The sequence below is a fragment of the Pinus tabuliformis genome, chromosome 6, assembly GCF_031772625.1.
Source record: "Pinus tabuliformis cultivar Carrire ecotype Pingquan chromosome 6, CPIR1, whole genome shotgun sequence".
Taxonomy (NCBI): Eukaryota; Viridiplantae; Streptophyta; class Pinopsida; order Pinales; family Pinaceae; genus Pinus; species Pinus tabuliformis.
Genome location: NC_142292.1, coordinates 904,247,046 through 904,264,914, shown reverse-complemented (window position 1 = coordinate 904,264,914; position 17,869 = coordinate 904,247,046). Strand labels below are relative to the sequence as shown.

Sequence of the window (17,869 nt, the reverse complement as noted above, 5' to 3'; positions counted from 1 at the left end):
CCTCCTATACTGTTGCCCATGGCTCTGCCACTGCCACTGCTACATCTGTACTGCAGCTCCCTCTCAACATGTTGCATCATGTTGCCCATAGCACTACCACTGCTAACTGTTGCACTGCAACTCAGCTACCAAGAAGTAAGTAACTGATCTACCCAACCACTGACATCCTTGTCAGTCCAGAAGTCTCCTGATGTTGAAGCTACCTATGTTGCTATCCTGTGCTCCCTCTGCTACCTCTACACCACTGTAAGCATCTCTGTGTCTCTCGCACTGCTGCAACCTCCACTGTACATCTCACACTGCTGCAAACACCTTTGTGCATCTCGCACTGCTGCAACCCCCACTGCGCTGCTACAAAGCCCAACACTCTAGTACTGCCTCGTCGCTCCATCCGCATCTTGCTTCTACTGACATCCGTCATCCTGCTACTGTCATTCGGGGTTCCCATAGCCGGATATGATCCAAGAGTTTGGGTACCTCAAGGATCCTGCCCCTCATCTTCTGTAGTCCTCCTGACTATAGCTCGATGCCACCCCACCTCTTCTATAGAGGTGCATGAACACTCATGGCACAGTCGTCATTCGTCTCGACTTCTTTCTCCACCTAAGCTAGAGTTGCCTTGGAGTCAGAAGCCTCTCCCTTATTCTTCTTCCTGGGACACTAGGTTGCATAATGACTCAACTCCCCACAATGGAAGCACTTTACCTTGGAGATGTCCTTCTTCTTCCTCTTCCCCTGCTGTCCTGCAGATGCCAGAGCCGCATCCTCCTCCTCCTCTTTCTTGATTCGACCTCCTTTGCTGCTACTTCCCGCCTTAGTCAACCATCTGATCTCTTCTTAGCGAAGAGCTGCCCACATCTCTTCCCATCCTAGAAGATCAATTCTGCCCAAAATGCTTTGGACAAATGTCTCCCAATCCTCGGAGACTGCATTCAGGGCAGTCCTCACCATGATCTCCTGATCCAGTGTGGCCCCTATAGAAGTAAGTTGGTCCTGAATCTCTTGCAACCTGCTGAGGTATAGGTTTATCCGCTCCCCCTTCTGCATCTGATACAACCGCAGTTGATTCTCCAGTAGCATCTTCCTCTGCACAGAAGTGTCCTGATACAATGTCGTCAAAGTATCCCACATCTCCTTTGCGGTGTTCTTCTCGGCAATATGTTGTACTACATGATCCTTGACCCCATCAAGGATTATGCACTTTGCCTTCGCCATTACATCCTCGTACCTTTCATTATCAGCTGGGTCGACTAGGATAGCCACGGTTCTCAAGGCGAAGCCCTTGATGTGATGTCTATCCATAACAAACAGGATCCTGGCCTTCTAGATGACAAAGTTGGAGGCCCCGTCCAACCTGTCCTAATCCCTCAGTCTGTTCATTGCCATCTCCGCTCCTCTACTGGACTCCCTCTGAGTCTCGACTTCCCTCCTGGAAGTTCTCTCCTAGACTCCTTCTGAGTCTCGATTTCCCTACTGGAAATCTTCCCGCCAACTGTCAATCCGCTCCTCTCCGATCCTCTTTGCAACTGCAACTCGGATCTGGATTTCTTAGCTAGAAATCCCTCAAGGAAGCGGCTCCCTCTACCTTGGTTCTGTCCCGTTAGGTATTGTTCTACTTCGACAGCAACAGCACCCCACCAGCTTCCCAATCCACAATCTGCCCACAACTCCCTAGGCCCCAGCAGCTGAAGAAACTGAGCCTCTTAGCTCTGTGCAATCCCGGCAAGACTAAATCGCTCCTCTGGCCAACTGCGTCAAGCCTACCTGACTGAGTAGGATGACGTGGCTCTTCGTGAGCCTCTTCTGCCTCTGTGTTGGCCCTCTCTCTGGCTCGAAATGATGACGCAGGCCCTCTGTGTCACTCCTTCTCTGCTGCCTTCTGCTTAGGAACAGCTCTGTCTCTCAAGACAGCTGTTTCTGCTGCAAATTTTCTGATTTCTGTTGGTGCCTTCAGTTCTCCTGTGATCTGCAATGCTTCGATACCATGTTGAAATTTCTAAGTCTAACACGTCAGAAATTCTTCCTGCATTATCTGGTTTATTTCACCTACTTGTTTATTCCTTAACAAGTTATTTAACCATATAAATACTGAAAATAAACACAAATGCAGTCTCAACTCATATACAGATCATCAACTTAAATAATAGACAAACTCACAAGGGACACTGATATTTTTGGACAATTGTCCCCGGAAAAACCCAATGCGAGAAAACAGGTGCAGCAGTTCTGAGGGTTTTATTATTAAGCAGCTTTCTTGAGTACAACTAGGGTGCCAAACTGGCTCACCCAACAGAGATTTCTATCTGGCAGTAATACCTCTCTTTGGAAGCAGATATTCAGCAAGTCTGCCCCAAAAAAATCCTTCCAGCGCTTCTCCAAGGCTCTGCATCAACCCTACTGGCCTCTGCGTAGCTCTAGAACCCCTTGTGTCAACCCTCTGCCTCTCTTTGTCAGCTCTCTGGCCCTCTGCGTCACCCACGCAAGCTCTGCCAGCCTCTGCACAGTCTCTCTGGCCTTCTGCGTGGCTCCTGCTTGCTCTGTGTAGCCTCCTCGATCACTGTGCTGGCCCCTTAGCACTATCTCTGCCTCTCTGCTATGTACTCACTACCCCTCGTTGCAATAGATCACTTCTTCAAATTTTCTCAGCAAGCCCCGCTCTAGAAAATCGAACTGACTTATCAATATTGGTGTGTCTCCAACTGACCCTCAAGCCTCCTCTTATATTTTTCTTGTTAAGTCTTCAACGACCGAGATTAAATCTTTAATCAATGGCTAAGATTAGATTTGGCTTGATCCATGTCATTTAGAACATTTTCACCCAATTTTATATTAATACCCATTAATATTTTAAATTTCCTAAGTTTAGACTTTAGAAATCCATTAAAAATATTAATTATTTTAATATCTCTCTAACCGGGTGGAATTTCCCCAAACCATTTATGGGTCTTGGGGATCTCATGTGCTTTAGCCTCTCCACCAATTTTCATGGCTAGAGCACATCCGATGCTACCCTAAATCAACATGTAATGCGTGCTACCCCAGAATGCGAGTCACACAGAGATCAGCAAGCCATAGTGAAGTATGTTAACCATTGTAATGAGCTTCAAAGTGAGCCACAGAGTGTATGAAAGTCACAGAAAAATGCGAGCCTTAGAAGTGATCCATTCTAGCCACAGAGACATATGAATTTCAAAGCCATACGAGCCACAAAGGAATCCGAATCACAGAGGCAATGCGAGCCATATTAGCAGAGACAATGTAAGCCTCATAAACCACAAAAGAAATGCAAATTGTATGTCCACAGAGATGCGAATTATATACCCACAGAGATCATGCGGATTACAGAGCCACAAAGATCTGAAATTCTCTTACCAAATGGTGTAGCTTAGATGCCAATATATAGTTGTTTCCACAAGCGAAAAGTCACGTGTCTTGGGGCACGCCGACTTGATCCACCAGGCCGACTTGAAATATCCTTAGAGAGTAATTCAAATTAAATTTGCTCATAATTAAATATATTTTCTCTTTCAATGGAGTCGCCTTAATGACGAATCCATTTATGAATTAACCTTTTGATGCTAGGAGGAGAGACCAACATGTAAACACAATTTGCTTGCTCAAGCAATTTTTGTGTCATAATAGGAGACAAAAACCCAGGATTAATTGGCTACGCGAGGGAGAAAGAAACACCAAGTTTTTCCACCAAGCTATGATTCAACATAGGCAAAGGAACAAGATCTTTTCCATTAAAAACGAAGAAGGAGAAAGGATAATTGATCAAGAAAGAATTGAGCAAGTATTGGTAGGATACCATAAAGACATCCTAACAGAACCTCAAGTAGATAGAGAAGCAGCTACAGACCTCATCTGCAAAGAGATTCCTAGAATAATAACAGAAGAACAGAACAAGGCGTTGATGAGGGCAGCCACATTAGAGGAAGTGGAGGAAATTGTGAAGGGTATGAAAAAAAACAAAGCACCAGGACCAGATGGATACACCGTGGAGTTTTATCAAGCAGGATGGCATTTTCTCGGACAGGAGATCCTGGAGGCAGTAGAGGAATCTCGCATGAAGCAAAAGGTATGGCCGGGTCTGAATTCGACTTTCCTTACTTTGATCCCTAAAAATGCCCAGGGTTTTCGACCAATTGCCCTGTGCAATGTAATATACAAAATAATTGCCACTCTGATAGCAAAAAGATTAAAACCCATTCTCCCTAGCATAATTTCACCTGAGCAAACAGGATTTGTGGAGGGAAGGCAAATTCTCGATGGACTAGTAGTAACCCAGGAAACGATCCACTCTCTAAAACAGAAAAAACAGAAAGGAATGATGATAAAGCTCGATCTATCAAAAGCCTACGATCGCTTAAACTGGAAATACCTCAAGGCAATCCTTGGGGCCTTTGGATTTAGCAGCAAATGGATAGACTGGGTTTATAGTATGATATCAACGCCTATTTTTTCAGTCATGCTAAATGGGGTTCCATCGTCAACTTTCAGTGCTACTAGAGGAATAAGACAGGGGGATCCTATATCTCCCTTCTTGTTCATAATGGCTGCGGAGGGTTTGGGAAGGTATTTTAAAAAAGAGTTGAGGGAAAGGAAAATTAAAGGCTTAAGGCTATGGGGTAACAATCTGCCCATCACCCATCAGCAGTTTGTAGACGATGTCATGCTCTTCTGTGAAGTCTCAATAAAGGAGGTAAGGGGCGTTAAAAGAATCCTGGATCTGTTTATGGAGGCATCTGGTATGGAGATAAATAAAGAGAAATCATGTACCTTCATCTTTAACACTCCAGACACTATTAAGGCTCATCTAACCAGAACGTTAGGGTTCAGACATGGAGAACTTCCAACAAAGTACCTGGGGAATCAGCTAGATACAAACCCCACAAGAATGGCAAACTGGCAACAAATTATAGAGAAACTCAAGAATAGGCTTGCAAGTTGGTCTTTTAGATCGCTGAACATAGCAGGCAGACTGGTGTTATTGAAATCAGTCTTACAAGCGATACCTATTTACCCTCTATCTATAATGGCTGTCCCCAAAGGGGTATGCATGAGAATGAAAGAAATCTTTAGCAAATTCATATGGGGAGGGCCAAAGCAGCAGAGGAAATGGGCACTGGTTTCGTGGAAAAGCTTGACTAAAAGAAAAGAAGAAGGGGGTCTAGGTCTTAGAGACCCGGAAATGCTGAACAAAGTGCTAGGAGCAAAATTGTGGTGGAGGTGGATGAGGGGAGGAAATGACTTATGGAAGAGAATATGGACCCAGAAATATAACATGCCCGCAACAACGGCAGGCATCCTTAGAGCTGAAGAAACTCCCAAAGGCTCCGCAATCTGGGAATTAGCAAGCCAGAGTAGATATATCATAAACAATTATGCCTTTTGGGAAATAAGAGGAGGAGGTACTGCTAGATTTTGGGACGAGGAGTGGCAACAAAGAAACAAATTGGCCAGTATACAAGCCTTGCAAAGTACACAGCAAAAAGCGATAGGGGAAGGGCGAGAATACGTGAGAGACTACTGGAAAGAAGGGGAGCCAAATGGGATATGGAGAACTTGGAGAAGGCCAGAAGAATGGGATGAAAACATAGACCAAGAGCAGCAAGGAATATATATAAAAGAACTAGAATCAAGGAAAATTAAAGCCAGACCAGGACTGGATATTCTCAGATGGGGAAAATCTGCGAAAGGGACCTTTACAGTCAAGGAAGCATATTATCTGACAAATCATCAGGAGAGGGAGGAAGAAAACGCAGAATGGAAAGTTATCTGGAATAGTAAGTGGTGGCCGAAGATAACCATATTTGCGTGGCTAGTTGGAAGAGAAAGAATCCTAACATGGGATAAGATCCAGAAGAGAGGATTCTTCGGACCCTCGAGATGCAGCCTTTGCAAAACGGGGACCGAAACCCAGGAACACATTCTGAACGCCTGCCCATTCGCCCAGCATCAATGGGAGGAGGTCAGAAGTCTCTTTGGAAAAGCAAATAGAGACCCCAGTGACATAAAAAAGACCATCTTTCAATGGGGTGAGGGACAATTTTCATGCAAGGTGGTAAGGAGAAGTTGGAATTTAACGGTAGGATTCGTGATATGGTTTCTGTGGAAGGAACGAAATCGAAGGATTTTTTTAGATAAGCCCAATAATCCAGAAAGGATATGGAAAGGAATTCAAAAGGCGATTAGAGAAACTGTTCTGGCCGAAATCTGGGAAGAGGAAGATTGGAAGGCGAACCCGGAAGAAGGAAGAATCTTAACAAAACTAAACATGGAATTTGGCATGGTATATCCTAGAAAGGAAATGCAGCAACGAGCTCAGACTCAGAGTCCAGATCAGTTCAGATACCCTGGGAAAAATTTCATTAAGTTGAATTTTGACGGGGCTTCCAAAGGGAACCCAGGACCGGCAGGCTTTGGGGGCATCTTTAGGGACAGTGAGAAACACACAAGATGGGTGTACGCGGAAGGGGGAGGAGAAATGACCAACAATGAAGCAGAACTGTGGGCTGTCTATCAAGGTCTAAGGATAGCAGTAAGGAATGGCTACACAAATCTGGAAATAGAAGGCGATTCTCAGATAGTTGTAGAAATGTTACGAAAACTCAACAACGGGAAAGAATGGGAGCAAGTAGCTAGAAGCTGGAGGACGGCTGGGATCGTCCAAGACTTGGTGGAATTATTAAAGAGAATAGACTACAAAATCATCAATCACGTCAGGAGGAAAGGAAACAAGGCTGCAGACTACCTTGCAAACTGGGGGAGTAAAGAACAGGAGGATAAGATCGACAACAGTTGGCCAACAATGAGGAATAAACCGGGATGGGATGAACTCACCACTATAATCACTCAAGACCATAATGAATCCGCAACTCAATAAAAGAGACACCCAGAGACCCCCGATCGGGGTGATAATGACGGCGATCAGGGCAATTAATACAGATCAGGTAAGAGAGGATGACGAGGCAAAAGACAGTCAGGTAATGATGAAGGAGGACAGAGGGATTATCAGCAAAGGTATCATATCGAGAAGGGACGGCGACGAGGCAATGAAGGAAGAAGCCGGTGGAGGTAATGCGGCAGAGATCGGACGTGGGAACGACCGCACAGAAGAAGGACGAAAGGAGGTGGGTGGTGATGAAATCGGCAGGTGGCAGGTGAAGCGAGCGACGAGAGACGAGGAGAATCGGCGGAGGAGACATCATAAAGGAAGGCGAGATAAACAGAGGAGAACGTTAAACAATTGTGCCGAGGATTTGCGAAGAGACAGAGCAGTGAAAGCTCTGGGCAGGTTAATAGTAAGGCAGAGAAGGCGGAGAAGACAAGCGGACAACGCCGGAAGGAAGTATCGAATGGCGACAAGGAGGAGAATGAGGAACGACGAGGATGAAGACAACAGAGGACGGAGAAGCCAGGAAAAGAAGGGGAAAGGAATCGAAGAGGGAGAAACGGCAGAGGAGTATCAGACGATCCAAGATGACACGGAAGAAGAAGTAGAAATGTTTGACTCGGACCAAGATAGAGAGGAACAACCACGCAAGAAGATATGGAAGGATGCGGGGTCAGCAAAGGATAAAATACAGGAGGACAGGGAGCAGGTAGACAGGAGTAACAAATGGCGAGAGGAGAGAGGTGACTTCGGAAGCACCTCAGGCATGAAGAGTCGGGGAGGTAGGGGAAATTACAGGAACAGAGGAAGAGCAGGACGGGGACGAGGACAACGAAGCAGAGGAAGAGGAGGATCGGAAGGGAGACGGGTAGAGAATGAACCAGCACCAGCAAGAAAATACAGGAAAACATTAAAGAAGAGGATTCAGTTTGCGGAGGAAGCCTACTGTGAGAACACCAATAAAGACATCAGAAGGATAATCCAGCATCTGGAGGAAGAAGCGACCCAGGGGCAATCAGGGTCAGAAATGGAAGACTGGGAATACCTCCTCCCGGATCCAGGGAACACGAGAGGCCGCATGACTCTGTATAAACAGGCCTTGCATGTTTACTGGGTCATGAAAAGGCTACTGGCGAAGGCGATGGAGCAAGTGGCCATGGAGATGGCAGAACTGTCACAGGGAATCCCAAACTTGAAGAAAGAATTGCAAAACATTCAGGTCACTCTGATAATGCAGGATAAAAAACTGGAGGAGATTCAGCAGCTGATAAAGGAAACCAACCCGAGTATAAAGAAAGAAGAGGAGCAGCAAGAAGTCATGGCGGACTAATACTGGAAGATATGTATATACTGTCTGTAGTTTTTTGTGAAAACGGTTGAATAGTTTAGTTTCTATTTTCAGTTAAGAATGCAAACAAGAAGTAGTAGTAATCTTTTCGAATGTATAGTTTACATAGCATGGACAAGAAGAATCAGTATTTTTTGTTTTTGGATGGCTGTCAAAAACTTAAGGTGGCCAACAGACCCGGTTTCCCCTCAGGGCGGGTTGAGGCCACCATGAAAATGTAATGGTTTCAATTCGAAGTAATGGAAAAAGAATGGTCCCTCCTTAGTTTACAAAAAAAAAAAAAAAGTGTCATAATAATATTTCTTTGAATTCTTTTTGGGGCAGTTGGGCTTTCTTTTGGGGTCTTAGAGTTTCTATGGGGAAATTCGTCCCATAATTGCCCCAATTTTCAACATTTATGACTTCCAACTTAAGTTGCTTCCTGCATCCCCTACAACTTCCCACGAGATTCCCCAAAGAAACTTGGCTTTGGTACCAATATGATCAATAAACTGTTGTGGATATTCCACTCGACAATTCATCATAACAAATCCAATAAAAATAAACTAAAATCTATATTATTAGGATTAATTTCCTTAGATTTCAGATTTATTAATTATTATTTTGCTACTAATGCATGTAATAGATAAAATGCAAAAAATAGAGAACGATAAAATACAATCACACACCAACCACAATGAACACAAGATATACTCTAGGAAACCCATACAGGAGAGAACCCAATTGGGAGGTGAAGTTGCTCAACTCTCTCTTTCTCTGGCATGGAAATAATGCAAGTACAAAAGGATAAGGCACTCTTTGTGGAGTTCCCTGAGCCCTATGGGCTAATAGGCTACTACAGACACTAAAAGTGCTTTGTTATGCTCTCTCACTCCCACTCCCTAGTTGTTCGGCTCTACTATGGAATAAGATACGATCGAAAATGAATGGAACCCCTTTTCCTCCGACTGGCCTAGTTATAACATAGCTCAATAGCCAACTAGGGGTTAAGTTTGACTCCAACTCTATATTAGAATTACAACTTTGACCCTTCTAGAGTCTTCTTCAATCTTCATAGTCTTCATGTGGCTACCCCCTTTTTCCATGAATAACATGTTTTCGTGTAGCTAGCCCCTTTTTTAAGAGTAACAAGGGCTAATGTGGCATCCTTTCAAATTATGGTGGTCAATCATGATAGGTCAACTTCTCAGAGGCATAACTTTTGCATACAAACTCTGATTGGCATCTTTCTTGCAATGTTGTAAAGGTCTCTAGGTGCAAAATAGCGTCACTAAGCCCCACACTTAAGTGGAGAAGTTTTACCACCAAAACACGTCATTTAAAGCCTCAAAAGGATCCCGAAAGGTTTCAAACCTAATTATCCAAACTAGGTCCTGCCAATAAAACTAATCTATACACTAATTTCGCTAATTTTTCCACTCTAAAAGATCAAGATGGATGACAAATTATATATTGATCAAATTTGGATCAATTTCCCATGACTCGGATTCCTCTTTTCCTTAGTTTGAAGAGTGAAGCAAAGCCACAAGGTGGCAATGGGTGGCCTGCCTGAGAGTTGCATCTAGGCTTTCCCATTGAGGTTAGGATTTTTCCTCCTAAGTGAGAGAGTTTAAGTGGTAACACGGTGTACAATGTTGAATAGACAACTTGGACAATGTACGCTTAAGTTGAAACTATTCTAACAATGAGGTAGTTGATCTCACTACTAGCACATGTTCCCTAAACATTTTTCTCATTTCTTACATGCAAGAATTCAATTCCTAGGTTTTCTTCATACAATCCCCAAACCTAAAAGATGTAGAAGACCGAGGTTTTAGAGTTTTATTTCATACAACATTCAAATGTAGAATTGTTAAGACTACTGAAACTGAAAAAACACCTTTGTCTGAGGAGTCCAAGACAAATACCAAACATCCTCAAATGGGGATCCATGTTTTACTTTTAATCTTAAAAATTTAGATGGACATTTACTTTAATTGAAAGGTAAAAGTTAAAAAGAAAATCAAACAAGAAATTCTCTTGACCGACACCAATGTTGATAACACATAAATAGAGGGGAGAGGTTCATTATATAACATTGAATTAGGGTTTATGAGTGAGGGAAACCTTTCTTGTGTATTTTTGTTTTGTTTTTTAAGTGTGTTCTAGGAGTCACGGGACAAAGTGATCTAATAGGTACCGTCCAGTTTAGATAAGATAAGATAAGATAATTTTATTAATGTCCAAAGAATGACCATAAATAGGCCAATGGGATTGAAGGATACAACCAGTACAAGTACAGTGTGGGAGTGCAAACACAACTCCTAGAAAATGCCAAAGCTATATCTAGGATAAAATAAAGTAAAGAAGGACAAAGTAATAAGACAGCCTCATAAACATGTATATAACCAAATCATGTAGACGGTTAAGGGAATAAGTCCATGGCTAGAGGTCGATGACGTCAAGAATGCCAGAGTCTGATAATCGACGGCGAAGGGGGCAAAAGTGGCGCTAGCTCGCTATCAAAGTCCTCTAGATCCAACGAGGAGTCCAGTTGCATGATCCTCGGGGGGTGTATGAGCGAAGGATACTCCTAACATCCAAGGCCAAAGGAAAATAGCTTTTAATAAGTATTTGGCTGCTCCATTGGGGCTAGGGAGGAACCCATCAAAGACGGGGCCTGTTCGGCAATTGTTTGGTACTAAACCCTCTAACACTCTGGGTGTGAGTGAATTGATGTGTTGTTTGGCACTTCAGCAACGGTCTCAAGGGTGCCAGTTGGCCTCCCAAAGGGGGGGACTAAGGGGAGACCCGAGGTCTTACTGCTCTACTATCTAAAATACCTTGGAACTCAACTCATCGCTTGTTGCTCCGATCAGCCGGATCAACCTGAAAGTATGATGTGATCGTCTGAATCATCCCCAAGTGAGGCGGGGTATGTAGGATCTAAGATTTGTGTTTAAATATCTCCCTGGTGAAGAGGTATAAGCATCTCTGGTTAGGATATTGGAAGAAGGAAGAGAGGGATCCTTCAGACCCTCTATATAGGAACTGATATCATCCTCTTATCTCATGGTGAATTTGCAGCGGATGATATGCCGGAGTAGCAGGCTCTGGACTCTCTCCATTGTGGCCCAATCTGACTATAGTAAATTGGGTCCCCAAATCACGGAAAAATAGAGGACCATGGGTCTGATAATGACCTCCACGAGATGGAGCTTGGACAAAACGTCCAAGAACTGTACCTACAAGCATTGTCACTCGATGAGGGCTAGGGAGTCGTAACCTTTACTGAGTCGAGGTTGGAGTGTCATCCACATACCAAATCTGGCCGTTGTGAATTGTACTCCTAAGTAGGTGTACGTTGTAGTGCTCTTGATCTCTGACTCGTGGTAGTAGAAGTGTAGGTCTGCAATAGAGTTCTTCGAGCCATTGAAGATCAAATCCTTGGTTTAGCCAAGTTGACCTTCAGTTGTCGAAGGTCATAGAAACTAGCCAACGCGTCAATTTGTCTCTATAATCCCTCAGGAGTAGAGGCCGACAAGACCAAGTCATCAGCGAAGAGGAGCAAGGAGATCAAAACATGGTGCAGTAGGCAGTCGTCAGCCTCTTGTCTGTGCTCATGGAGGAAAGACTCGAGCTCATCAATATAAATCCCTTGCTTCACCCCAATGGTTCTTTGAATGAAGTCCGAAAGACAATCAGCCATCTTGAGGCGCCCCAACACTGACTCATAGAGTCTCATGCTAGCAATTAAGAGGGTCTTTGATATACCAATGTCGCGGAGTCTCTGGAATAATGCCTCACTTGAAAAAGTGTCAAAAGCTTTCTGGAAATCTACAAAGCAACCATACCCAGCGAAGAGTGATGGCAGGCCTCCAAACTGGTCCCAATTAGGGATTTTTCTGTAGCTAGACCAGTTTTCAGCCAGACTGTTTGGAACCAGACCAATTTTGCTGGCCAATTTTGATAGCACTAAAATAAAGTGACTTGAGAAATTAGTAAAATATGTGGTTTTTAGTTATATAATGTTGGTTGCTACCAAAGCCTGCACATCTCATGAGACATCACTTTCGTCTCTCTTTTCATAATATTAAATAATATAATCATTTCCATTCTCTTTGCACTCTGGGTATTATCATGTGTGTGCATAATTTATAAATTTATTGATGCTTTTCTCTAGGAATTTTCTCTAAATCAATGAACTGCCTCAAGGAGAATTTAGTGTTATTCTTTCACTCGCTTTTCTTTGCTGCAATGTTGAAGATGGCTTAGACAATGGACGAGCCAAGCAAAACATAGAGTTTGAGACATAGCTATGTATAAACTTCACAAAATAGAGAAAGTCAGGATAAGAGTGTTGATGCCCTTGGCAAAGACTACAAACTTCTATGTTTGGGGAAGTATTAGTTTTGTGGTCTTAAAACATAGAAATAAGAAACTCAATGTCTAGTGGACATGTGGATCTAGAGGAAAGGTTTGACGAACCAACTTCTCTAATGAAAAACAAGAGCAGCACACTTCCAAACACTGATTTTGCAGCTAAACGTCAGGCACCCTGGAAGACTCCAAGGAGAACTATGAAGATGGCATACATCAAGACTATACTTTTAACTTTCCCTTCATTTTTTATTCAGATAAGCTTTCTTCTGATGTAAGGCTCCTGTGAGACCTTTTGTATTATCTAATTTCCCAGACACTTTCAGTAGTTTCTTGGTCTTCTATTCTCATGTCTAGAACCATAGCAAGTCTCTTTTGGAATTCCCAATTTTGATAAACAGATCACTAGAGGCACTTACATAGCTCTGTAATGAACTATAAAAAATTGTAAATGTTAAATAAATCGATATCCATGGAAACTTTGGGAGCTTGATACTTCAATATCGATTACTAGACTTATTCTGTGCGATAGAACCCCTTACCACTGGAGCACCATACTTTAAAACATGATTATACACACGGATAAAAGGATCTTGATCGTAGTAGCCCAGACATATACAGATGAGGAGAGACAGACATGTTGAAAGAGAAGTTACTGATTGCTTTTCTTATTTTTAACTAAAAAATCTCAACTCAAGTATCAAACATGACTGATGGCATTTTAAGCACCCACATTCTCACCATGGATAAAGAGGTTCACACCAGCCGCTTATAAATTTTCAATCAAGGTCTATCGGCTTACGATTTTATTCGAAACCAGACGTTATATCATTCACTTTATGTGGGTGTGTACAATACGTTGATTACATGTATGACAAAACCATACCCGCAGTCTCACACATAATATAAATATGCTTTGACACAAATAATCTCTTGAGGCAAGACTAGATACTAGATGAGTTTCAGATACTCTTCCTCAAATTATATTCTGTTTATTAATTTAGGTTTTGGAAACAAAAAATCTAAACACTCAAAAACCTTAACTTAGGTTAATATTTTCCTAATATCCAGAAAGCCTAGTACATATGGAAATCTACGAAGAACAGAAAGGCTCTCAGATAGGTTCGTCGTTCAAGATTCTTTTCACCAGAATCTAATATTTTTGACAAAGATATTTCACCTTCTAGAGCCACCGCTAGGTCTCCTCGGGGTTCAGGTCCGTAGGCATCATTTCCCACACAGGGCAAAACGTATGGATCGTCCAAGTATCCTATTTTATCAGCCCTCAAAGACGACACCAGGAGATCCACTGCCAATTGTCCCACATTTCCAATGGAGAGAGCAGGCTGCGCCGTAAGAAAAAAGGTAGTATAAGTTAATTAAAAAACCAAAAAACATTTCTGAACAGATTCAGAGTTGGCTTGCAGTTCCTAACATTATAAGCCCTTGCCACAAATGGATATCTATCAAACAAAAAGCTGGAGTTTAAATTTGATTAAAACCCAAAGTCTCGACTACAGAAAATACGAGTTTAGCATCACGGAGTTGTATTACCAGAATGAGGGTACTGCAATGGCTATGTGGTCGCTTGCCTTCTTCAGCTGTGAACTCCATGTTTTAATTATTCAGTCTGGGAGATTAAACCGCGAAGCCAAACTGGGATAATATATTAGGAAATTCTACTGAAATGGGAAGGCGGAAAATGTATCGGAATTGTGGCAACGCGATGAACTTCTTCCAAACGAGCAATGTCACTTAGTAAATCTGTCCTCCAGAAATTGAATAAATCCACAAGATCGCTCCATGTTAATTTAATTTAGAGGGGAGTGTTCCCTCAAATTACGTAAGCTAAAAGGATGGTTTTATGCGAACGCCGACGAAAATAGGCTTGAGCATAGTTTTATGCGAGCGCAGAGGCGAAATGTAGGCGTTTATGCGAGCTCAGAAGGGAGTCTGCTTAAGGTCGCGTTTATGCGAGCTAAGGGAGTCTGCTTAAGGACAGTTTTATACGAGCTCAGTACGGAGTCTGCTTAAGCGTGGTTTTATGCGAGCACGGAGACGAGGAGGCTTCAGGGTTGTCAAAATTACTTTAAGCTACTAAATAAATAGGGCGTATTATTGCTCATTATAATTTTATTGTCATGTTTATTCGCTTTTTTCCAGTATGGTTGCATAGCGCAGTGCAGGATTGCCACTTTTTTTTATTAGGTCAATTTTATTGCAAATTGGTGGGTATAAAATGAAATGATATTTTATGAGAGTATTAGTTTACGGTATTCGTTTTTCGCAATTTAATTTTTTTCGTGTTCAAATTGATTATGAGTTAGTTTAATTTTTTAACAATTCGCTCACTGAAAAGACGTGTGAATACTAAATGTAGTTAAAAACTTTGGGCATTGTCTATATTTTTTAGCAAGGCCACAATTTTTCCAATAAGGCTACAATTTTTCCAATAGTGTAAAATTAATTTTTAAAAATCTAATCTTAGGAGTATTTAAATTGTTTTTTATTGTGAAAATGGATTTAGCGCCATAAGAACTTTTGGAGTACACAAAATCTTGACAGCGGTAGCTTGGATTTCCAAAAAAAATTGCTGGACTTTTTTAAAATTCTGCGTGAATTCCCATTGTTTTTTTGCGAAATTGTGCCCTTATTAGGCCACCGCAATATTATATGTTGTGGAGATTTTAGGAAGAATTTGGTAAAAAGAAATGGGCAAATCTTGATCTTCATTGTTTAAAATTGGTTTTTGACTTCATATATAGATTCAGTGGATATTTTAGGAAGAATGTGGTAAAAAGAAATGGGCAAATCTTGATCTTCATTGTTTAAAATTGGTTTTTGACTTCATATATCGATTCAGCACCCTAAAAAACCTTACGTCGCCGGAATTGTGGAGAGTTCATGACTCAAGCTTAAGTTTATGATTCCAACATTTTCCCATTGGATTCTAAGCAAATTATACTAAAAATTAAGCGGAAAACCTAAAAACCTATTACAAATCAATTATGGCTAAAAGTTATGTTTTATAGGTTTCTTTTTATCAATTTATTTATATATTAAAAAATATATTTTAAATACTTTATATTATTTTAGTTATTCTAAAATTATAATAATTATTATTATATAATTATTTTTAATTTATATATTTTGTGGGGTGGTAAGCGCGAAAAAAGGGTTTTATTAAGTTTCTGAGGAAATATAATTTCTCTGGGGTTTAGGTCAAATGACAATCAATCAGGCTAGGCGTATGTTCATTGGTGTGTATGTTCATGGGACTTTATTTAGCTTGGGCCAATGGCACTCTTCATTTGTTGGTTTTTTATGTCTCTACAATTATTATTCGCCACATGGTGAAAGGACCAATATCCAAAGAGTCTAGGTTGAATCACATTTTAAGAAATATTAAACGAGTGAAAAAAAAAAAAAATTTGAACTTTATAATTTTTCCAAGTTCTTGAAAAAAACAATGTTCATGCCAATCGAAATGCTAACCAAGATTTCTCAAAAAGCATTAGGATTTTATTGTTGAATGGAATAGATGAGCACCACAGCATCCTAAAATTGAATGAAAAGATTAATATTAGTGCGACAAGTGTTAGCATGCATGCTCCACTCTCTTCACGTTATGAGAATTCGAGTGATAAGACTCAAGCCAAAAAAGACATGCCCATGAACACGAATCCATCATCTTCCATAATGAATCATGAGTTCGGGGGATCTCTCCCCTACACTGGAGGTGGGATAATTTCAACTAAACATGAGATGGTGAGAGACAACCACCATTGCTTGGTGATGCCCTAGATATTTAAGATGGCCACTAGTGCATTAGAGTAACTAGAATTTGGTGGTGAAGTATGGTATTTGGAGGTGATGTGCATGGCCATTGATCATTTGGTATCGGATTAACTATATCCAAGTTGAATTTATTGGTTCTTGTTCTAGGAACTTAAGGAACTTGCTCGTCATTAGATCTTGTCAATAACTTGCATCAAAGTAACTAGAATTTGGTGGTGAAGTATGGTATTTGGAGGTGATGTGCATGGCCACTAATCATTTTGTGTCGGACCAACTTGATCCAAGTTGAATCTCCTAGTTCTTGATCTAGGAACTTAAGGAATTTGGTCATCATTAGATCTAGTCGATAACTTGCATAGGAGACAACCAAATAGTTTGTTTCTCCATTAGTAGTGTTTCTCTAACCTTTGAGGTGAAATTTGTGGAAATTATGGACTACACAAATTTGAGAGAACATCTACAATAGAATTTGGTTGGCTCAGTCTATAACTAACTTTGAGTCCCCCATAACCTACTTTTTTTTACATTTTTTAAGAAGGCAATTTTGTAGAAGAGTGCACAACGTGAGGAGCTCTACATGATTGCTTGTGCCTAACCTGGGTGCATATTTGACATGTACATAGTGTGATTGTGTGAGGAAGAGGACCGTGCCAATCCCATACTTGTCTAGGTGGCTTTGTGCTACACCATTGAAAAAATCGCGTGGAGTGCCCAAAGTGAGGGGAGGCATTATGAGGACACGTCTCTTTTGGGCCTTTGGTTCCAGTTTGTGTTACAGACATTGTTTAATTACTAGGCCCACTGTAACCTTCGCTAGAGATTTAAGATGGCCACTAGTGCATCAAAGTAACTAGAATTTGGTGGTGAAGTATGGTATTTGGAGGTGATGTGCATGGCCACTATCATTTGGTGTCGGACCAACTTGATCCAAGTTGAATCTCCTAGTTCTTGATCTAGGAACTTAAGGAATTGCTTGTCATTAGATCTAGTCGATAACTTGCACAGGAGACAACCAAATAGCTTGTTTCTCCACTAGTAGTGTTTCTATAACTTTTGAGGTGGAATTCGAGGAAATTATGGACTACACATATTTGAGAGACCATCTACCACAGAGTTCAGTTGGCCCATTCTATGACTAACTTTGAGTCCCCCATAACCTGCATTTTATTTACTTTTTTAAGGAGGAAATTTGTAGAAGAGTGCACAACATGAGGAGCTCTACACGATTGTTGATGCCTCACCTGGGTGCATATCTGACATGTAGTGTGATTGTGTGAGGAAGAGGATCGTGCCAACCTCATACTTGCCTGAGTGGCATTGTGTTAAACCATTGAAAAAACTGCATGGAGTGCCTAAAGTGAGGGGAGGCATTACGGGGACACATCTCTTTTGGGCCTTTGGTTCCACTTTTGTTCCATACATTGTTTAATTACCATGCCCACCATAACCTCTGCTAGAATGTACCG

At 41.5% G+C, this 17,869-nt stretch overlaps 1 protein-coding gene across 1 annotated transcript in view; it reads right to left on the bottom strand.

Moving 5' to 3' along the window:
- The window catches only part of LOC149261861 (clast3-like protein), a 228,405-nt gene extending 213,739 nt beyond the window's left edge, over positions 1–14,666 (bottom strand). The window contains exons 1-2 of the mRNA XM_089422850.1: positions 14,160–14,666; positions 13,786–13,951 (exon numbers count right to left, since the gene is read on the bottom strand). Of these exons, the coding sequence (XP_089278976.1) occupies positions 13,786–13,951; positions 14,160–14,219 (226 nt within the window). The 5' untranslated portion in view covers positions 14,220–14,666. The remainder of the gene's footprint in view (positions 1–13,785; positions 13,952–14,159) is intronic.
- Between the last annotated feature and the right edge of the window lie 3,203 nt (positions 14,667–17,869).